The following is a 23,797-nucleotide window of genomic DNA, read 5'->3' on the forward strand; positions in this document are numbered from 1 at the left end:
GATAGCAATCTATGTATACAGTATGTCCCTTTGATTATTTCTGGCTTGTAACATTCCTTCATTCGATCTATTTGGGGGCAATAAATCTTATCATGCCAAAAAATATCAAATAACCAGTTGTAAATTCAAATATGAGTTGCAAAATACACCACAATATTAAGAGATGGTTACCATACGCTATCTCTTTAAGCATAGAGAAACATAAGAAAAACACACCCTGTTTGTTTAGGTATACCGCTTTGTTGAAATCACAATTCTATGTCCCGTACAGGGATTCATTTATATGAGTATATTTTATCCCAAATTATAAAAATGGACAGAATGCAGAAAAATAGTGTGAAGTTCTTGAAACAAATTGAACTTTATATAATTTAGCTTGTAAATATTACAAGAACATGTTCTCCTTGTACAGGGATGATTCTAATATTGTGGCTTTCAATGCACCACGTTGCTGTGTTCAGGATTAAAGGTCTGTTTATAAATAATACAAATGTTAACACCAGATTAAACTCCCTGTATTAATTGAGTGCACAAGAGTCTATATATGTATATGTGCAATATCCTGGGGAGTGTGACTGGTACTGTTAATCTAAAGAACAGAGACAGAAAAAAACCCTGTCTGTGCAGCACGCACAGAGTGGGATGGGAAATTCCCCGCTACCGCTGTGTAGCGTCGGTGGGAGCTGGGGATTGAGTCCCTGTATGGAGAGCTGTTGGAGACAGCAAAGAGCGGTGTTTCATACCTTTGTCATCTGGCGTGTGTTTATGGAGAGGAGTCAGCCCGCCGGGGCTCCGTTACGGAGATCCCGGAAGTCGGGCGCCGGACCAGAAGTGACGCGCGTTTCGCTGGGAGGAGCTTGGTCACCTGATCGTCTGAGCAGACAGCCCTCCGTGGGTGCCTCTTAACTGCTACACTATCCAATCCTCTTGCAGGAAAAAGTGATTGACTGCTTTTTGGGCCACTGGGAACATTATATGAGTCCCAAATGACTGACAAGCTATAATGCATCATAAAGTCAATAAAATGCAGGTACTGTTTGTCTTGTCGGTACCTGCATGAGTCACTAGAATTTAAGTATGGGTCCCAGAAAGTACGTATGTTACTGTACCAATAAAGTTGACAGATTTTGGGAGGCATGGGTTTCTCCTCGTTATAGGATCATTGACAGACTGTTCAACCTTGAAGGGTTGTAATTAAAGAGAGGTAGCGCAGATGTGATCTAAGTTGCTGTATATAAATTTAATGGAGAATTAAGGTGTAATGGCGGCCAAGGTGTCGACTACGTCTATCCTGGCTCGCAGGTTGAGGTCATGGAAGGTGGACCTGGACTCCAAAAAGTCCTTGGAGGTACTCCCTTTTAAGGGAGACATCCTATTTGGGGAGGATCTGAATTAGATTGTGACTGACTTAGCGGCTGCTAAGACTAAATTTCTCCCGAATACTAGTCCTTCTGCACAAAAGGCAAAGAGTACCACTTTTCGCTCCTTTCGACCTCAAGAGAAAGCAAAAGGTCAGGTATACCCAAGACAATCTCGTGCTCCCAAAACCACTAAGCCCAAAGCAAAACAATCCTGGGCTGCCCGTCAGCCTGCTTCCAAACAAGACAAGCCTTCTGCATGACGGGGCGGGCCTTCTTTCAAGAGACAACCCCCTCGCCAGTTTTGCACAACGGTTATTCCTACGGACCCGTTGAAGGCGCAAGCTCTACACCTGGTTGTGCGTTCCCTCCTGGATACAGGAGTAATAGTGCCGGTACCCCTGTCCCAGAGAGGCGGCGGTTACTATTCGACCCGGTTTTAGTACCGACACCCAATGGGTCTTTCCGGCCTATACTCAAACTCAAATCACTGAACATATTTGTGAGAGTGTCTAAGCTCCGCATGGAAACGTATGGAAACGCTGCGCTCGATTGTACTGCCATGGAACCCGGAGATTACAGTATATGGTATCCCTGGATATACAAGATGCTTATCTGCACATACCTATTGCAATATCGCATCAGCAATATCTGCGGTTTGCTATTGGGAACCTGGGCTCCCAGCCACACATGTCCCAACTGCACTGCACCTATCCCTGCCCACACCTGGCTGCATGCTTGCCTGTGTCTGCTGCACCCTGCACTCCCCCCCCCTGTCTGTAGCTGTCACCTACTGTCTGTGTCTGCATTTATTTCCCCCCTTTTTCACCAGTGTGTGTGTGTGTGTGCGCGCGCGCGCGCGCGTGTGTGCTTCTATGTTCACTAACAATGTGTGCCACTGTCCCTATCCAAGTGTGACTGTGCCCCCACTCCTGTGTGACTGTGTGTTCCCCTCCTGTGTAACTGTGTATTATCCTCCTGTGTAACTGTGTGTCCCCCTCCTGTGTGACTGTGTGTTCCCCTCCTGTGTGACTGTGCCCCCTCCTGTGTGACTGTGTGTTCCCCTCCTGTGTGACTGTGTGTTCCCCTCCTGTGTGACTGTGTATTATCCTCCTGTGTAACTGTGTGTGCCCCTCCTGTGTGACTGTGTCCCACCCTCCTGTGTGACTGTGTCCCACCCTCCTGTGTGACTGTGCCCCCTCCTGTGTGACTGTGTGTTCCCCTCCTGTGTGACTGTGTGTTCCCCTCCTGTGTGACTGTGTATTATCCTCCTGTGTAACTGTGTGTGCCCCTCCTGTGTGACTGTGTCCCACCCTCCTGTGTGACTGTGTGTTCCCCTCCTGTGTGACTGTGTGTTCCCCTCCTGTGTGACTGTGTGTTCCCCTCCTGTGTGACTGTGTGTTCCCCTCCTGTGTGACTGTGTATTATCCTCCTGTGTAACTGTGTGTGCCCCTCCTGTGTGACTGTGTCCCCCTCCTGTGTGACTGTGTGTTCCCCTCCTGTGTGACTGTGTATTATCCTCCTGTGTGACTGTGTGTTTCCCTCCTGTGTGACTGTGTGTCCCCCTCCTGTGTAACTGTGTGTCCCCCTCCTGTGTGACTGTGTCCCACCCTCCTGTGTGACTCTGTGTTCCCCTCCTGTGTGACTGTGTGTTCCCCTCCTGTGTGACTGTGTGTTCCCCTCCTGTGTAACTATGTGTCCCCCTCCTGTGTGACTGTGTCCCACCCTCCTGTGTGACTGTGTCCCCTCCTCCTGTGTGACTGTGTACGTGTCCCCTCCAGTGTGTGTCCATGTCCCCAACACTTGTATGCATGTCCGTCTCCCCTCCTGTTTGTGTTAGTTGTGTGTGTCCCCTTGGTAAGTCTACCATAAATATCCTTTTTCGGTTGAACTGACTTATGTAGTGAACAAAAGAATCAAAGGTGTTTATTAAGAATTTGTAGAAAGGAGTTTGTACAACATTCCCCTTAGGAATGCTACACCTCCTATTTCTGTTCTAGTCGAGGGGCACCTGTCCTGTATCCGGTGACACTGGCATCCTCTGCATTTTATTAATGCTGCACTGTGGCAATGGCAGGAAATATGTACTGTACACTATCCGTAATCTGATACTGAAAATCCTGTTAAAAATAGCTTTAACAAGTAACCATCACCCAGGGGTGAATGCTTAAAATGAGATGCACATTTTCCTTCTCTGTGGTGGATGAGTAAGTTTTTATATGATTACAGTTGAGTTTAAAATAAAACAAATATACTGTTGGGGTCATTGACCTATAAAGCTGTATGGGCACTGCATCTGGAATCTGCACAGCTCAATAATTATAGAGCACTCATCAGGATCATTGCTCATTATACCATCGCACCTCCTTCATTCATGCATGCAGGGCCCTCGGAGCGGTGGGTCTTAGCATACAGTATGTACAGAGCAATGATCTCAACACATGCTGCTTGCAGTCCGACCCCATTGCATACATTGCTCACATCCATCTGAGCCAGCCCATATAGGGTGAATTCTTATTGTTCGTGGTCTTTCCAGCTTTCTGTGTTTTCCTCATTAAACTTACAAAGACTTCTGTACAGTTTTGGATAAGGTTTTCATTTCCCTGCGTAAGTTCCAGCTTTTTGTCTCCTTTTCTGTAGCTCTGGTGTGCGACTGGAACATCCACAACGGACTCCGTGAGCAAATGCAAGACAGATGTAAATTTACTTTAGTAAAATCTGTTTTATGTTATTTGTCTGTGTTGTTTACTTTTTAATAGTCACAAATTCTACTAATGAGTGTTATTTATTAGACAAGAACAACAAGTCTAACGGGATGCAGTCAATTTACCGACGGTCAAAATACCGACAGCAATTGACCGACGGTCAGAATACCGATATAGTCAAAATACCAACATTTAAAATACCGACATTTAAAATGTTGACAGGTCAAAATGTCGACATGAGTTTTTCTTGAGTTTTTCATTGAAACCGACTTGTTCATACTTTACCATCCCAGTGGACCTGGAGGGGGAATATGTGTGCCGAGCGCAGCGAGGCACCGTGCCCGAAGCATGGCGAGCGGACGCGTTACACTTATATGGTGTCCATGTTGACCTATGTCGACATACACACCAAAAAAAACAATAGAAAAAAACAATAGAACACTTGTGTCGGCATTTTGACCTGTCGACATTTTACATGTCTGTATTTTGACCTTGTCGGTATTTTAAATGTTGGTATTTTGTCCAATGTCGGGATTTTGACCTTGTCGGGATTTTGACCGTCGATCAATAGCTGTCGGGATTTCGACCGTCGATCAATTGCTGTCTGGATTTCGACCGTCGGGATTTTGATTGTAGGTATTTCATACCGATCCCAGTCTAACATCTTCCCACATACAGGGAAACATTTTTCTGTTGAGAAAATATGCCCTTTTTTTTTTTTATACGAACACCCATCAGTAAGTCGCTGTCACCAGGATTTTCGAAAGTCCCAGCACAGACAGCGATCCTAGGTGCTGTTACTACATTAAATGACCTTTTAGCTCAATCAAAATCCTATTTTCTTATAGTAATTTTTTGTTTAATACTGTCATGTTTTTGTTTTGTTTTGTTTTTTACTGCATTTGTACCACTCTTTAAAGAAACCCTTCATAATATGCCGGTACAGTTTTTAAAAGAAAAAATAAATTTCTTAGTCTGAGATTAACCAAATAATTCTTTCCTCGTCTCTGATTACCTTTTTTTTATTTTTTATTTTTTTTAAAGAACTGTTAAGTTATCATTTAGTCTGGGAACTACGGAAGAGTTGTAGAGATAAGTTATACAATTACATTAATGATAATAATATAGTTGGAATCATTTACAGTATACCATAATATTTATTCATGTAGTTTTTATCATGTGCTTTTTTATATTGCGCTAACATTCAGGGTGGCTTTGTAAGTTTAGTTCATGACTTGTAACCCTCCCGGGCCAGCTTGTAAATAGATTACTTTTATACATTGCCTTTTGTGTGTAACACAAGGAGGAAGTCAGGTCAGGGATGTCCCTGATTTAGGGGTATATTCAACACCTGTCGGATCCTTTCCGACGGAAAGGATCTGACAGGTCAGTATTCAGTGCCGCGGCCAAACCCAACAGGTTTGTCCCGTTCCGACACTGCCAATCCGACTTTTTTAAAAGCCGGATTGACATTGTCGGAAACAGGGCTTAAACCTGTCGGGTTTGGCCGCACTTCCGACAATACGCGCGGCTCGGTGGTTGAAGCCGTAGAACCGCGTGTATTCCGACAGTTTTCCGACAAGTCAGGAATTCCCGACTTGTCAGAAAAAACGTCCCCCTATTGATTAGATCGGAACCCATTCCGACCTAAATCTGTCGGAAGCTGCCGTCTTTCCGACAAAACGCAGCTTCCGACACTTATTGAATATACCTCTTAGTCCAGCTTCTTCTATTGGATCAGTGTAGGATATGTTTCTTACGTAGATGTGCTTTAGAAAAACCTTTCAGGGTCAAAATCTACAGAAAAAATGGATGCAGATGCACTACGCCATCATTACTACTCAAAATTGAAATATATATTATAATTAAATATCATAGAAGAGGTTGTTCGCATATATTTGGTCAAAGATACGGGCCTGACCTCTAAAGTCTAGGTCACCTCTTGTCGGGCAAGTTCCTAACACTCTGGGGTTCACGTCTGGGGTGCAAGACACCTCCAAACCAGCCCAGCCAAACCCCACCCCCAGGTCATCACCCTAATGAGAGATAGCAGTGGAGTGTTACAATGTATCCGATGTGTGAAAGCAGCTACTCAGTGTTAAAAGTATTACAAGTGTAAAATATGTGTCCAAATACATGGGTAAAAAACAAAGTGATATAAAATGTGAATATAAGTGTTAAGCGGTGATGCCCTGAAGTGGTCCAGCAAGAACAGCTCAGGGGGCCCCACGCCCCAATGCTCACCCCCAAAAACTGATGCTGGTTCCCTGCTTACAAACATTTAGGGGGCGGTGGGGGAGGGGTCATAATGTTATCTTTTTATTACTATAACCCGCTAATGTGCCCTTGCCCTAACCTGTTCCATCAGTCACTGCTGTGACATCCTGCAAATGCACAGGGTTCTTATTAAGGCTCCAGTTTCATTAATTCTCCTATTTCTATTTGTTGCAGAGTGCTAATGTCCCCAGTTTAGTGTGGATCTGCTCCGGCACCCACTCTGTCAGCGAGATCATGGTCATAGATGCAAGCTCTTCAAACCATGTGATGGATCAGTTTGTGATTCCCAACACACATGTCCTGTGTGTGACCTGTGTGCCGGGTATGTTCTTAGTTCTTCAAATGAATTTTAGCTGAAATATACATTGGTCAAGGAGAATACTGTATATAGGCTTCAGGAGCCGTCACTGGCAAAACCTTTCCAACCCAGTAGACCTCTCTGAGCACTCCCTTCTTATCTCCCCATATATTTTCAGTAGACTGAGATTACGTATGGTCATTGTGAGCCTATAAATTGTAGTTTCACTACCAACAGTGACGTGTTCTATTCCTCTGACTTACAGGATCTCTCATGCTAGCATTATATCCTTGTTCATGTTTCTGCCCTTATGGGTCTACGGGGGTCATTTTGAGTTGATCGCACGCTAGCTGTTTTTTGCAGCCGTGCGATCAGATAGTCGCCGCCTATGGGGGAGTGGATATTAGCTTAGCAAGTGTGCGAACGCATGTGCAGGGGAGCTGGGCTAAAATGTTTTGTGCAGTTTCTGAGTAGCTCAGAACTTACTCAGCCGCTGCGATCACTTCAGCCAGTCAGGTCCCAGAATTGACGTCAGACACCCGCCCTGCAAACGCCTGGACACGCCTGTGTTTTCGTCAACTTCCCTGAAAACGGTCAGTTGCCACCCCGGAACACCTTCCGCCTGCCAATCACCTTGCGCATGCCACTGCGATCCAGATCTTCGTAGGGGCCTACGCTGCCCGGCGTCGCCAGGCAGCTACCCACCTGCGCATTGCGGCTGCAGCGCATGCGCAGTTCGGACCTGATCGCACCGCTGCGACAAACTGCAGTGTGTGATCGGCTCGGAATGACCCCCCACATTATGTTCTTCACTGAATAGTTGTTGGGGTCAGTCCGGAACTGCACATCATGTCCGTCTACATCGCCACTCTTTCCGTGCAGGAAAGTCATTGTTTTATTGTTGCGTTAAAGATGCCAGTGTTATTGGGGTTTACAGTTATTTCACATAAACTGCCTGTAGGGTGGGCTTGTGATAATACCGTGTCTCTCTGCAGCCTACAGGCTGGATTCTGTGGTGGAGCAGGACGTTTCCGAAGAAGACAACCATGAGAACATCAGCAGAGGTGCCACCGTCTGGTTGGGGACACAAGAAGGGAGGTAATTGAAATCCAAAACGAACAACAAATCCATAGCGATCAAAGAAATCCAACCTGCTTTCAGCCTTTTATTATTTCTCTGACGTCCTAGTGGATGCTGGGAACTCCGTAAGGACCATGGGGAATAGACGGGCTCCGCAGGAGACTGGGCACTCTAAAAGAAAGATTAGGTACTATCTGGTGTGCACTGGCTCCTCCCTCTATGCCCTTCCTCCAGACCTCAGTTAGATTTCTGTGCCCGGAAGAGCTGACACAATAAGGAAGGACTTTGAATCCCGGGTAAGACGCATACCAGCCACACCAATCACACCGTATAACTCGTGATACTATACCCAGTTAACAGTATGAAATATAACTGAGCCTCTCAACAGATGGCTCAACAATAACCCTTTAGTTAGGCAATAACTATATACAAGTATTGCAGACAATCCGCACTTGGGATGGGCGCCCAGCATCCACTACGGACTACGAGAAATAGATTTACCGGTGAGTAAAATCTTATTTTCTCTGACGTCCTAGTGGATGCTGGGAACTCCGTAAGGACCATGGGGATTATACCAAAGCTCCCAAACGGGCGGGAGAGTGCGGATGACTCTGCAGCACCGAATGAGAGAACTCAAGGTCCTCCTCAGCCAGGGTATCAAATTTGTAGAATTTAGCAAACGTGTTTGCCCCTGACCAAGTTGCAGCTCGGCAAAGTTTTAAAGCCGAGACCCCTCGGGCAGCCGCCCAAGATGAGCCCACTTTCCTCGTGGAATGGGCTGTTACTGATTTAGGATGCGGCAATCCAGCCGCAGAATGCTCCAGCTGAATTGTGCCACAAATTCAGCGAGCAATAGTCTGCTTAGAAGCAGGAGCACCTATTTTGTTGGGTGCCTACAGGATAAAAAACGAGTCAGTTTTCCTGACTCCAGCCGTCCTGGAAATATAAATTTTTAAGGCCCTGACTACGTCCAGTAACTTGGAATCTTCCAAGTCCCTAGTAGCCGCAGGCACTACAATAGGTTGGTTCAAGTGAAAAGCTGATACCACCTTAGGGAGAAACTGGGGACGAGTCCTCAATTCTGCCCTATCCATATGGAAAATCAGATAAGGGCTTTTACATGACAAAGCCGCCAATTCTGACACACGCCTGGCCGAAGCCAAGGCCAATAACATGACCACTTTCCACGTGAGATATTTCAAATCCACAGTTTTAAGTGGCTCAAACCAATGTGATTTTAAGAAACTCAACACCACGTTGAGATTCCAAGGTGCCACAGAAGGCACAAAAAAGGGGCTGAATATGTAGCACTCCATTTACAAATGTCTGAACTCCAGGCAGTGAAGCCAGTTCTTTCTGGAAGAAAATCGACAGAGCCGAAATCTGGACCTTAATGGAACCCAAATTTAGGCCCATAGTCACTCCTGACTGTAGGAAGTGCAGAAAACGACCCAGCTGAAATTCCTCTGTTGGGGCCTTCCTGGCCTCACACCACGCAACATATTTTCGCCAAATACGGTGATAATGGTTTGCGGTTACTTCTTTCCTGGCTTTTATCAGCGTAGGAATTACTACATATTCAGCCCCTTTTTTGTGCCTTCTGTGGCACCTTGGGATCTCAACGTGGTGTTGAGTTTCTTAAAATCACATTGGTTTGAGCCACTTAAAACTGTGGATTTGAAATATCTCACGTGGAAAGTGGTCATGTTATTGGCCTTGGCTTCGGCCAGGCGTGTGTCAGAATTGGCGGCTTTGTCATGTAAAAGCCCTTATCTGATTTTCCATATGGATAGGGCAGAATTGAGGACTCGTCCCCAGTTTCTCCCTAAGGTGGTATCAGCTTTTCACTTGAACCAACCTATTGTAGTGCCTGCGGCTACTAGGGACTTGGAAGATTCCAAGTTACTGGACGTAGTCAGGGCCTTAAAAATTTATATTTCCAGGACGGCTGGAGTCAGGAAAACTGACTTGTTTTTTATCCTGTAGGCACCCAACAAAATAGGTGCTCCTGCTTCTAAGCAGACTATTGCTCGCTGAATTTGTGGCACAATTCAGCTGGAGCATTCTGCGGCTGGATTGCCGCATCCTAAATCAGTAACAGCCCATTCCACGAGGAAAGTGGGCTCATCTTGGGCGGCTGCCCGAGGGGTCTCGGCTTTACAACTTTGCCGAGCTGCAACTTGGTCAGGGGCAAACACGTTTGCTAAATTCTACAAATTTGATACCCTGGCTGAGGAGGACCTTGAGTTCTCTCATTCGGTGCTGCAGAGTCATCCGCACTCTCCCGCCCGTTTGGGAGCTTTGGTATAATCCCCATGGTCCTTACGGAGTTCCCAGCATCCACTAGGACGTCAGAGAAAATAAGATTTTACTCACCGGTAAATCTATTTCTCGTAGTCCGTAGTTTATGCTGGGCGCCCATCCCTAGTGCGGATAGTCTGCAATACTTGTATATAGTTATTGCCTAACTAAAGGGTTATTGTTGAGCCATCTGTTGAGAGGCTCAGTTATATTTCATACTGTTAACTGGGTATAGTATCACGAGTTATACGGTGTGGCTGGTATGAGTCTTACCCGGGATTCAAAATCCTTCCTTATTGTGTCAGCTCTTCCGGGCACAGTATCCTAACTGAGGTCTGGAGGAGGGGCATAGAGGGAGGAGCCAGTGCACACCAGATAGTACCTAATCTTTCTTTTAGAGTGCCCAGTCTCCTGTGGAGCCCGTCTATTCCCCATGGTCCTTACGGAGTTCCCAGCATCCACTACGGACTACGAGAAATAGATTTACCGGTGAGTAAAATCTTATTTTTCTGTCTTTTGAACAGTTTATCCTAAAATATAGTAGATATCGTTCTCTGTGCTAGAACATTTTTTTTCTGTGCGTCCTGGGTAACTACTGTACATATGTATTGGCGAGTGGCAGTTAAACGCACAAAAACTTTCTTTGGATGCATTTCAGTGATGTGTTTCGCAGATTTTCATATTACTGATAAGTAGCAATTTGGCCAGTGCAATCAATTGTACTTCGTTTCAGCACACGTTAATACGTACTGTAGGAGAAGGCTTTGCCGTTTAAAAATTTTGATGCTGTGTTTCAAATGTTTAACCATTAACTGTAGATGAATGCTAACGATCCCTAAAGTGAAACTACGGAGCGATATACAGTAGCTGAGTATACTGTCAAAATCGCTCAGAAAATTAGTGCATATCTCTCCATGTGTACACAGCCAGCGATAGCGATGCGCGTCCCCGCTAGGTCGCTATCGCTGCTAAAAATAGACTGCAGGAAAGTCAATTTTGGCTAGGTCGCTGGAAAAGAAAAAGCATCCCCTTGCTTAAATGAGTTAGCCAAAATCGCCCATAGCCAAAATCGCTGGTAAAGTTAGTCAAAATCTACTACTGCCAGTTCAAGGGAAACCGCTCAGTCAAAATCTCTCATAGACAAACTCTCTCCGTGTGTATGCACCTTAAACCCACACTACTTGTTGACTTATACGTGAGGCATTGACAAATGTATTTGTAAAAGTCTCAAGGGATTATTAAAAGAGAATTTATTTTGGAAGTACTGTAGCGCTTGTGCTGGCTGCATTTACAGTGTTGCAGAGCCGATGAAATTGTAAGGGGGGAATTCAATAGTTTTTTAAGTCGCAATAATTAATGGGCACTCAGTGTTGGAATTCAATTGTTTTGGACCCCCTTTATTTATCGCGCCCAATTAGACAGCGTGGCTAAGACTGACTAAACTAACAGGCACGACAGGAAAAGTGCTGTTTGGGCCACCAAACAGCCAACTTTTCGCACATTTCAGGCTGGGGACTGCGATCTGAAATGTGTGCAGCCACGGCTATTCGCGTCTGAATGGAGCAACAATTGAATTGTTCCGTCAGGCTCCCAAAACTGATAGCCGCTTTAAAAACAATTGAGTTCCACCCTAATAGTAAAAATGCGACGTTATATCATATAGATTGTAAGCTTGCGAGCAGGGCCTTCCTACCTCTATGTCTGTCTGTTATTGCCCAGTTTTGTTCTATTACTGTTGTTCTAATTGTAAAGCGCAACAGAATATGCTGCGCTATATAAGAAACTTAATAAATAAATATCAGGGTGTGGTCACTTTTGCAGCTATCTTTGTAAATTTTATGATTTATTCTTTTGTGCAGATTGAAGTAACTTTAGTGAGCATTATATTATGACTTTTGCAGTGCACGGAAGCTATAAGTAGCCTTTGGTTCTGGAGAGGTATTTCTGAATGCTACCTTTGCAATTTACTGTCCCTGCCTCTAGGAGGTGCCAGCATTCAGTTCTACCTATATATCATACATAATACATTTATTATTTTATTAATTCATTTGTAAGTTTTAATTTAAATATTACTCATTTGCATGTGTTACACAAATGTATTCTTTTTTTTTTTAATTTAGTTTATTTATCCATTCTGCTGTGTCTGATTGGAAGAGCTGCCTACAGAAAGTTCAACTTAAAGATGCCATTCATAGTATTATGTAAGTTGTAATTCGGCAACAGGGCAGCAGGGGGAAACGAATAGCTGATCAACCATTGGCTTGTATACAATACTGTCATTCATTGAGATTTCTTGTGTTACATAAATCACAGACCTGCTGGTGACCGTGTGGTAGCTGCTATGGGTGATGGAACACTTGCAATATTTAGTAGGAATGCTGGTAAGTTACACATGCTGTATGAATGCATGGAATGAATGTGTGCATTGTTTTCTGCTGTTTATTATTAATTAAAGCCATTTACTTGATCAGCTAGGAACTGGGATTTAGACAATCCAAAAGTGGTGGACTTGGGAAGGCCCCAGCAATCCATTCGCTGTTCTGTGTATGTCCACGGAGAAGTGTGGTGTGGCTACAGGAATAGGATCTATGTCTTGGATCCACGGACGGCAAAAATCAAAGTAATTTAATATTTTGTTGAAAATCGCTTTTCAGTAAGATGTCTGCCGCAAGCAAATCTCACTTTAACAACTTCTGAAACAAATGTCTGACTTTACTCAGAAGTTTAGATCATCAATGATAAATAGAAAGGTTATTTGTATTTTGGATGGTTACAGTATGTGTCAAAGAGATATCTCTTGGTACTAGATTGTTATTTCCAGCTCTACAATAAGGATGCTGTAATCTAGGCTCTGTAGTTTACTGTACATCACTTTTATAGTAGAACCAGTGGCATCACAAGGGGGGTGCGGCCCGCTCCCGGGTGTCACCTGCCATGAGGTGAGATCAAAATGTCGGATCCTGCACAGTGACAGGAGCAGAGTGCTGCACTGTTATATTATGTGCAGCACTCGGCTCCTGTCACTGTGTAGGAGCCAGCACTGCAGGGACAGCACCCCTGGGAGTCAGCCCTCACCTCCCACACCCCGCAGTGACAAAAAAAGGGTGTCGGGGTGTGATGCTCCCGCAAAGCCCCGCCCCCTTTCGTACCTTCAGTGAGCTAAAAACGGGTGCTGCCCGCGACGCCCCACCCCTCTATTTAAGCCCCACCCATTCCCGTAAAGCGCCGTCCCCTTTTCTCTCGCTGCCGCATCGGGTGTTACAGAGGTGAGTGACGCCTCTGAGTAGAACTAGAATAATAAATGATTAATGCAGCAGACTCCCTGTGCTCTTACCGCTGCCTGAAGTTGGAAACACAGGGAGTCAGTCACTCTCCCTTGTAACCTGTTAAGGTGTGTACACACTGGCCTATCTATCAGCCATTCTCTTGAACAGCAGATATATGTATCGCGGGTCCGTCGGCCAGTGTATACGAGCGATATGTCTGTGATCTTCGTCGTTCACAAACATGCGACGGCCGATATATCGTTAGATATATTGGCACGTCGGTGTGTGTGTGTATGGACGGTCAGCCGACCGCCCGTACACAATCTGCAGCAGCCGGCGGTGACTGACAGCTGAACTGGGCGGGTGTGTGTAAATGCCCGCCCAGTCCATGACGTCAGTCCCCGACAGATCAGGCAGTGTGTATGCACAGCACACTGCCCAATCCGGCTTTAGATATATCCACAGATCAATTGATCTGAAGATATATCTGTAGGTGTGTACCCAGCGTTAATGACCGCACTTCTTCTGATGTTACAGGCTGCTGTCTAGCTCACATTTAAAGGGACAGATGCCTTCTATCCAAATAGGAGAGGGGAGGTTGAGTTAAACGCCTAAGGTATGCCCACCACAGCAATTATTTGAAACAGTCTTAAGCTACGTTTGATATATGGCACCAATTCATTGAAAGAAATAAAGTGGATGGACATTTTATCCTTAGTTATGATTAGAACTTTATATTTTGGCACTAACGATGAATTGACAAGTTAGTGCTTTTACAGTGGTCTGATTCTAGGATCCTATTCTGGAATCCACTAATTACCTTGGAATTATTATATATGAGCGAATTAAATTTTTGAGCTCCTTGAATTATCAGTGGTATTTTATTGTATTTTTAAATGTATTAAATTGTATTATTATTATCATTATTATTATTATTATTATTATCTACTTACAGTACTACTGCGCTTCTTTATGAGAACTTTTTTCAAGTATTTCAGCTAAACTTAGTAGGAGCTGCGTTTTAATCAAGAGGTCATTTGGATACTTGATTTTTGCCTGAATGTATGGTTGCACATATTTTTAATTTCCTTGTTTTTACACTATTTGTGAGCTGGCAGATATCGGGTCTCATTGTATACTTTATAGCAGCGATTCCCAAGCTTCCTTTAATCACTGTTCCCTATACAGTAGGCTCAGCATCTTTTCTCACGCCACCCCTAGCCCAAGTTTCCTAATGACAAATTCTGAAAAAAAAATTGAATTACATAAATGACTGGGTCTTCCTAAGGGCCAGTCATGTGGTTGCGGACAGGGTTATACTTCAGTTTGTCCACATATTTTATGACTGCCAGCTACCAGCACTGGCTTTGCCTATCATATTGACCATAAATAATTTGATTTGATCCTGGACCACCAACTCATGGCACCCCTACACGTGACCTAGGGCACTCAGTTTGGGAACACTGATTTATATACAGTAGGAAGTGTTTTGTGCCTTCCTGATATACTGTAGCGGAGATGCAATTTCTATGTGTACTTTGAACCCTGGGGGTAATTCCAAGTTGATCGCAGCAGGAAATTTTTTAGCAGTTGGGCAAAACCATGTGCACTGCAGGGGTGGGGGGGTGGGGGGCAGATATAACATTTGCAGAGAGAGTTAGATTTGGGTGGGTTATTTTGTTTCTGTGCAGGGTAAATACTGGCTGCTTTATTTTTACACTGCAAATTAGATTGCAGATTGAACTCACCACACCCAAATCTATCTCTCTCTGCACATGTTACATCTGCCCCCCCCCCCTGCAGTGCACATGGTTTTGCCCAACTGCTAAAAAAATTCCTGCTGCGATCAACTTGGAATTACCCCCCCTATTCAGTACGGATTGGAAAATAGGAAAGCCTCCTCCTGGCTGCGACGGCAGGAGTCTTGTCACCATTTATTCTATAGGAGCGGCTGCATGTGACGACACACAGCTACCCCCGCAACGGTCAACGCGTGCCCCCCGCCCCACAAACGCCTTTGCCTGTCAATCGGGCAGAGGCGTACCAGTTAATGTGACCCAATCGTATTAACTGCATGCGCAGGACAGTACCTGCACGTGCGCGCTGCCCACCACTCTCAGAAATTGATGTGAATTGAATAAGGCCCTTTGCCCAGTGTACAATAAAACTTTGGACATACAAAAGTTCCACTGTAATAGAGACTGTTGTGATCTTCCCTCAATCTAATGATCCATCTTCACCTCCGCACACATGCCGTACGTTTTCTACTTTGCAGTGGTAGCATACATGTACACTGGGCCTGATTCATAGTACAGTGCAAGTAATATGTTAATGCTGCAGGAGGCGCCTAAGGAGAAAAGATTCAAGTGCTGCATCTGAAGACGCAGCATCGGATCATTATCGATACCATCTGTCATGATTTGTACAGCATCGGCCATCCGAGCAAGTCAAGCTAGTTTAGATTGGCTATCACATGCCTGCTTGTGAGGCCAGGAAATCTGGGTCCTCCAACGCAGCACTCTCAGAAAATGGGGGCGTCCCCTCCTCCGTTTCCACAAATGCAGACCAACCATGCCCCCGCTCCACCCCCAAATGGCCATAGCATGTCAGTCATGCTGCAGTGTGGAGGAACTGAGAGCAGCAGCGCAGGACCTATTCTGGACACGGTATAACTGGTCTTGCAGATGCCAGACACAGCAATCGGGGCAGTACACAAACCATCAGGTTGGTGTACGTCTCTGAATCATGCCCATTGAGCAGGGCTGAACTGAGGTGTTTTGCAATGTAAACAAGGTCCTCAATCTTTCTATATGTTCATGGCAGTAGATTTGGATTTCAGATGATATTTGTTATTGATTTTATTATATTATTGATGTTATTGGTCGTACTAGAGTGGGAAAACACACACCGTACCACATGCAACTCACAGAAAAAAGGAAAAGTACTTTCTAAATACATTAAAACCTGAACCAATAATGAGTCCTTTACACGGAATACATACTATTTACCGGCAGGAAGGATTCTGGCTGTCAGTATCCCAACAGTGGCATAATGTCAGAATGCCGGCAGCGGGGCAAGCGCTAAGAGGCCCCTTGTGGGTTTGCTGCGCTCGCCACAGGATCTATTCCCACTCTTTGGGGGTCGTGGACATCCACGAGTGGGAATAGCCTTGTTGCGCCGGGATTCCGGCTGTCAGTATAGCCGGCTGTCGGGATTTCGGCAGATTAGTCGGTATCCTGAATGCCGGGATTCTGACAGCGAGCATTTTAACTGCAACCCCTTTACACAGTGCACAGTCATGGGAATAAAAGGGTGTGTAAAACATACAGAAGTCCTAACAGTGCTGAATACACCGTCAAAACACACAAATAATAAATGGTGGTAAGGAGTGCCTGGGCACGGAGTCTTCCTTTATGCAGCCAAGAAGTAAAACTTTGCAATGAATACACTTAAGAAAGAGCTTGCGCTACCAATAGATACTAGTCTGCCAGCAGATGGAGGGCCTGATGCATGTGTGGTTGGAGTGAGCACCTCAGCGGCTTCCTTGGAAGCAGCAGCGATGCACAGTTATGGTAACGCAGCAGCAGGCGTCTGGTATATGTACAGTAGATGTCTCCTGCTTGCCTCAGTGATCCGTGCTGCATCTTAGGGATCCCATGGAATCCCACAAAATGGGCGGCACAGCTCCATCAATGAGGCCAGAAAATCTCTGTCTTCCAACGGAGATCCTGGACTTTGCAGTCCCACAAAGCGGAGACGACTCGACTCCGTATTGGGAAACTAAGCCTGTCAATGCCCCCCATCCCCCCCAAAAAAAAATTGCTGCAGACTGTCACTCTCTGGACGTCTGCAGCTGTAGTGCATTCAGTGACGCAGGACCTGTCATGCACATGCACAAAGTACCAAACATCTGTACATTGCGCTATGTGATCCAGATCTTTTGGGATCTGAATTAGGCCCGAAGTGAGCAGAATATGGAATCGCAATACTTGTCCAACAAAGTGCCACATTAACAACGTACATCCCACCTAGCCAATCAGAAACATCCCTGCAGCTCAAGTGTTTAAAACCAATTCTTCTGTCAAACACTGCCAGTGCCTAGCCCTAATCAGATGAAGCGAGTTTCTTTATTGGAGGAGCCATTAACAAATTGCTATAACGAAGAGGAGGGGGCATGAGCTAAAACCTATGTAAACACCATGCATTGCATTTAGTTCCTTTCAACTCATTTGAGTGACAATAAACTGCATCTCTTACACTGCATATTGTACTCGTGCGAGTGCAAAAGTTGTGATTTAAGGCTTAGTATGTATTTGTCTAATTGGGTGTAGTATGTGATGTCGGCGGTCGGTCTCCCGGCGGCCAGCATACCGGCGCTGGAATCCCGACCGCCGGCATACCGACAGCTGGGCGAGCGCAAATGAGCCCCTTGTGGGCACAGTGGCGCGCTACGCGTGCCACGCTATCTATTCTCCCTCCACGGGGGTCGTGGACCCCCAAGAGGGAGAAAAGCTGTCGGCGGTCGGGATTCCGGCGCCGGTATGGTGGTCGACGGGAGCCCGGCCGCCGGCAATCTGAAGACCACCCGTCTAATTAGGCTCTGTTCTCTGAACAGATCAATAACTGCTGTACTTATTTTACATACACAAACTTTCATTTATGTTTGAACCATGCGTTTGGTCCTTTTCCTGGAAGTAGCTGCATTAGTGGGCAGGAAAATGAATACATCTAAAATGTTTGTTCTGCTGCAGAAATGGTTTGAAGCAACACATCGCGCTGAGAGCCAGGTTCGGCATATCGCTGCTGCCGGAGATTGCGTATGGGTGTCTGTCCGCCTGGATTCCATACTTCGCCTTTTCCATGCCCAGACAGGGCAGCCATTACAGGAACTGGAGCTGGAGCCTTTCTTGCAGAGAATGCTGGGTGAGTGCTGCTACGGACATAGAGACGTTGGGGAAGATTTATCAAAGATTGGAGAGAGATAAAGTGGAGAGAGATAAAGTACCAACCAATCAGCTTCAAAAAATAGGGGGGGGGGGGAATCTGAAATGCAGGAAAATACTGTAGCATAGCATTTAGTATGCAGATACAGGCACAGTCCCACGCAGAATATAGGTGGTCATTCCAAGTTGTTCGCTAGCTGCATTCGTTCGCTGTGTAGCGATGAAGCAAAAAACCGGCACTTCTGCGCATGCGTATGTGACGAAATGCGCATGCGTGACGTACTATTACAATGAACGATGTAGTTTCACACAGGGTCTAGCGAAGCTTTTCAGTCACACTGCTGGCCGCAGAGTGATTGACAGGAAAGGGGCGTTTCTGGGTGTCAACTGACCGTTTTCAGGGAGTGTTCGAAAAAAATGCAGGCGTGCCAGGAAAAACGCAGGTATGGCTGGGCGAAAGCAGGGCGTGTTTGTGACGTCAAAACAGGAACTGAACAGTCTGCAGTGATCATAAGCGCTGAGTAGGTATTGAGCTACTCTAAAACTGCACAAAAAAACTTTGTCGCAGCTCTGCGATCCTTTTGTTCGCACTTCTGCTAAGCTAAAATACACTCCCAGTGGGTGGCGGCATAGCGTTTGCACGGCTGCTAAAAACTACTAGCGAGCGAACAACTCGGAATGACCACCATAGGCATACCACATACCACATATCATTTTACTCAGCATAAGCTGCTTGCGCGTCCTATTTGCTTTGTTCTGTGAGTAAGACGCATTTTAATGGAAAAAGTTGCATGAAAAGATACTCAACGCTACCAAGTCACGGCATGGCATGACTAGAATGGCTGTATAACGTGCAGGGAAGCTAGATGTAAGTGGACGCATCTGTACAGCGGCCAATGTTGTATACGGGTAGTAAAGTAGGTAAAAGCATATTTACACTGAGTGAATTAGATCATTTGTATTAGAATACTAAAAATAAAGTATGAAAAATTCTTTACAGGCTCCAACGTCTTTGGTATGTCTATGGCGCAAGTCTCTGCGCTGTCGGCGTTCTGCGGCTTTCTGTGGGTGGGAACTACTATCGGAGTCATTGTCGCCATTCCATTCTCCAAGGGTAAGAAGCCGTTTTCTGTATGTACTCATTTGTATGTCTTAGAAAATTATGATGCAGATAATAATGATAAAGGTCTTATTAAACGTAAGATGATTTTCATTGTGTTTGCAGAGATCACAAAAGTAGGCGATGATCTGAGGAGTTTAAAGTAGCACAGCTGGAATAGTTGATATTATTATATTATTAATATTAATTATTTCGATCATTTTATCTGTCCATGCATCCAAAACATAGCATTTTGTGTATCAATAATTGGGCACTGTTTTTGTTGTTTAAGTTAAATGAATGCTTGTAATTGGGTTACTGGCATCCTATCAGCAGACTATGGGACAGATGTATTAAGCCTGGAGAAGCGATAGAGCAGTGATAAGTGGAAGGTGATAACGCACCAGCCAATCAGCTCCTAACTGTCAATTTACGTATTGGATCTGATTGGCTGGTGCATTATCACCTTGCACTTATCACTTCCCCAGGCTTAATACATCTGCCCCATTGTTCTCCTTTCCTGCCCATTGGTGCTTTTGGGGGGTGTTAATGTGACACCTACTGTATGAGCTACTGCTTTTGTGAAAGTGTGTGATATAGGGATCATTTACTAACTGGGGAAACTGCAGAGATGTATATTTACTAAAGTGTGGCCTTTGTATAAGTGGAGATGTTTCCTAGAGCAACCTATCAGATTCTACTTATTTATCTAGCACCTTCTAGAATAAGGGTGGGCAACAGGCGGCCCGCAGACTGATCCTGCCTGGCCCGCTGTGCCCCACCAGAGTGCAATGACAAGCGGCCCGACATGCTGCTTGTCATTGCACTGCTCTCAGACGCGGCGCCGCTGAGGAAATCCCGGTCACGTCACAGGGTCAGCTGACCGGGATTTCCTCTGTTATCATGCGCTGGGCGGCACGGGGGGCGGGCACTGCAGTGAGCAGGAGCGGCGGCCGAGAAGCGGCGGCCAGTGAGGAGAGGAAGCGGCGGGCAGCGAGCGGGAGCAGGAGAGGCCACATCAGCAGTGACTCCGGCCGGCAGCAGCGCAGATCATCGGACAGCGGGGATTGTCTGCCACTGTGACAAACAGGTAAACCCCCTGTCCAGCCAGCCCCTGGATCACTGCTTAAGCTGCTATATAGGTTTAGGGGTGGGGAGGGAGGGGAGTTAAAAACTGCAATATGGGTTTAGGGGAGGGGGGGGGGAAAGGGGGGTAGGGACTGTCTGCCGTAATGTGTAAAAACGGGGGGCCTGTCTGCCGTAATGTGTAAAAACGGGGGCGCTGTCTGCCGTAATGTATAAAAACGGGGGCGCTGTCTGCCGTAATTATAAAAACGGGGGCGTTGTCTGCCGTAATGTGTAAAAAGGGGACTCTGTCTGCCGTAATGTGTAAAAACGGGGGCGCTGTCTGCCGTAATGTGTAAAAACGGGGATGCTGTCTGCCGTAATGTGTAAATATGGGGGCGCTGTCTGCCGTAATGTATAAAAACGGGGGCGCTATCTGCCGTAATGTATAAAAACGGGGGCGCTATCTGCCGTAATGTATAAAAACGGGGGCGCTGTCTGCCGTAATTATAAAAACGGGGGCGCTGTCTGCCGTAATTATAAAAACGGGGGCGCTGTCTACCGTAATGTATAAAAACGGGGGCGCGATCTGCCGTGATGTATAAAAACGGGGGCGCTGTCTGCCGTAATTATAAAAACGGGGGCGCTGTCTGCCGTAATTATAAAAACGGGGGCGCTATCTGCCGTAATGTATAAAAACGGGGGCGCTGTCTGCCGTAATTATAAAAACGGGGGCGCTGTCTGCCGTAATTATAAAAACGGGGGCGCTGTCTACCGTAATGTATAAAAACGGGGGCGCTGTCTGCCGTAATTATAAAAACGGGGGCGCTGTCTGCCGTAATTATAAAAACGGGGGCGCTGTCTGCCGTAATGTGTAAAAACGGGGGCGCTGTCTGCCGTAATGTGTAAAAACGGGGGCGCTGTCTGCCGTAATTATAAAAACGGGGACGCTGTCTGCCGTAATGTGTAAAAACAGGGGCGCTGTCTGCCGTAATGTATAAAAACGGGGGCGCTGTCTGCCGTAATGTGTAAAAAGGGGACGCTGTCTGCCATAATGTGTAAAAACGGGGGCGCTGTCTGCCGTAATGTGTAAAAACGGGGGTGCTGTCTGCCGTAATGTGTAAAAACGGGGGTGCTGTCTGCCGTAATGTATAAAAACGGGGGCGCTGTCTGCCGTAATGTATAAAAACGGGGGCGCTGTCTGCCGTAATGTATAAAAACGAGGGCGCTGTCTGCCGTAATTATAAAAATGGGGGGTGCTGTCTGTCGTAATGTGTAAAAAGGGGGACGCTGTCTGCCGTAATGTGTAAAAAGGGCACGCTGTCTGCCGTAATGTGTAAAAAGGGATCTCTTTTTGAGTATTTTGTGTGTGGCCCTCGAATATTCCCTGGAAGTGTTAAGCGGCCCCCCAGCTGAAATAATTGCCCACCCCTGTTCTAGAAGATACTAGCTAGAATTTGATTGGTTGCTATGGGCAACATCTCCACTTCTATATACCCACACTTTAGTAAATATACCCCGTAGAGCCTGTTTTTATAACCTCTTACTTCTTGTTGTCTGTATGTGCCAATGCTTTATGATATATTTTTTGCGTTTTCCATATTGCAGGTACCTGTCACAGTAATCTGTATACATACCTAGAATACATCAGTAGAAATCTATAGAAATCAGAGACACACAGCTACAGTATTGTAGCGGGTCCTCAATGTGCATATCTGCTCTCTGGTCTTAGGAAACGTCTCCAAAGAGTAGAAAGCGGGCTCCAGAGGGCAGAAGGGCTCATCGAAGTGTTCTGAGACAAAAACAATAATACAAATCTACAGCTCATCATGCTCTTTCAAGTTGGCATGGCAACACTTCCCACATAGGGCAGTATCCTATTAGCAACGATGTCTGCATCTTTTTCTTCCGATGCCGGATTATGCATAATCTGTGATAAGTGGCCGCCAGAGCTGCAATAACACATGGGGTCAGGGACTTATCCCTGATCCCATGTGGTTTTGTGCAATTGCGGCTCCAATTTTGGCTGATCAAACCACCACTAATTGGATACCACGATAATGACCATCAGTCATACAGAGCAGTATCCAGCTGTTTTGATCAGCCGAAGCGGCATCGGGGCTAATATGATACTGCATGTGCATGAACATGTCTTGAAATAGTATGTGCTGCTGTGAGCAATCTGATTGGCTAGAGCTTGTTATCCCCTCCCACTTCAAAATTGTGGTGATTGGAGATGATAAAAAAAAAATAGAAGTAAAAGTGTGACCTTAGTTAAATGCACCTTCAAAAGATTGGTCCATGTGTAATTAATGCCGTACCATTATTATAAACAGGAGTGTCACTATGGTCTACGACACCGGTGTAGTGAAAAGGGGGTGTGGCCTCATAATTAAACTCCAGTTTCATCACTCAGGGGGCATACCCAGCTTCCTCGGAGATGCTGGACTTCCTCCAGAGACTTGCCGGGCTGCACTGCCGGCTTTGACACTGTTGCAGGTAACGTCACAGTTCAGCACCCGGCTCCTATCACTGAGCAGGAGCCGGCATGTTGGTGTCGCCCCTCGGAGGGTGACACCCGGGTGCGGTCCGCACCCACCTAGTGATGCCACTGATTATAGCCAATCTGATCCTTACAGTAGCTAGTATCCTACAACTTTAATAGAGTAAGAAGGCAAGTCACAGCAAATGTCAACATCGGATCAGCAGAAAATATATTCATACCAAGAATTGATCAGAATATGCAAATTGCTTATGATGATGTCTGTCATTTTCTACCCAACCGCTATGGTATCTATGTAACACCTGATCAAGGAGGTATTATCTCTACTCGTTCATACCCATACCTATTCTGCCTGAAAAAAATGTTTAATTGCAATAACTCTGAGGATGTGTATGGTTATCTTTCATTTTTGATCATTACTAAAATATGTCGAACTATGTAATGTCTTCTCTATGTCTAAATTATTCCTAAATGTGTATACAGATGTGTCCTCATACACCTAGCCTACACTCGTCGTATGGCGGGAAATGCCCGGCCCGACAGAGCTGCTCCGCTTATTCACACCGCAGATGCAGCGAAACACCACTCAGTGTACTAGAGACGCTGGGCTGCAACTTTATCCCCAAGAATTAGTTTTAAATACGTACAGAGTCTCAGATGAAGCACAAAGGACCTTGGCGTGAGAAAAAGCAGTGGCCACAGCATCGTAGCACTTCAGATTCAGACTCACTCGCACATAGATGTACAAGTGTCGCACATCAGAATGATCAGTGCAGCCTAGCGACACAGTTTTGTCGCTTCCAGTTTTATTTGTGCGACTAAGACGCACTTTTTAGTGAAAAAGACGCTCTGCGCAGCCGAGTTGCACGTGACCTGGCGCACAGGAAGGGGCTGCTGGGCAC

General features: G+C 45.7%; 1 protein-coding gene across 1 annotated transcript in view; it reads left to right on the top strand.

Annotated features, from left to right (window-relative positions):
- Positions 1-23,797, top strand: part of LOC134966174 (C-Jun-amino-terminal kinase-interacting protein 4-like) — a 238,478-nt gene that overhangs the window by 210,761 nt on the left and 3,920 nt on the right. Inside the window, exons 17-24 of the mRNA XM_063942721.1 lie at positions 3,999-4,055; positions 6,515-6,662; positions 7,634-7,736; positions 12,140-12,220; positions 12,333-12,400; positions 12,491-12,639; positions 18,037-18,208; positions 19,229-19,342. Coding sequence (XP_063798791.1) covers positions 3,999-4,055; positions 6,515-6,662; positions 7,634-7,736; positions 12,140-12,220; positions 12,333-12,400; positions 12,491-12,639; positions 18,037-18,208; positions 19,229-19,342 — 892 coding nt within the window. The remainder of the gene's footprint in view (positions 1-3,998; positions 4,056-6,514; positions 6,663-7,633; positions 7,737-12,139; positions 12,221-12,332; positions 12,401-12,490; positions 12,640-18,036; positions 18,209-19,228; positions 19,343-23,797) is intronic.

Source organism: Pseudophryne corroboree, chromosome 10 (assembly GCF_028390025.1).
Source record: "Pseudophryne corroboree isolate aPseCor3 chromosome 10, aPseCor3.hap2, whole genome shotgun sequence".
NCBI lineage: Eukaryota > Metazoa > Chordata > Amphibia > Anura > Myobatrachidae > Pseudophryne > Pseudophryne corroboree.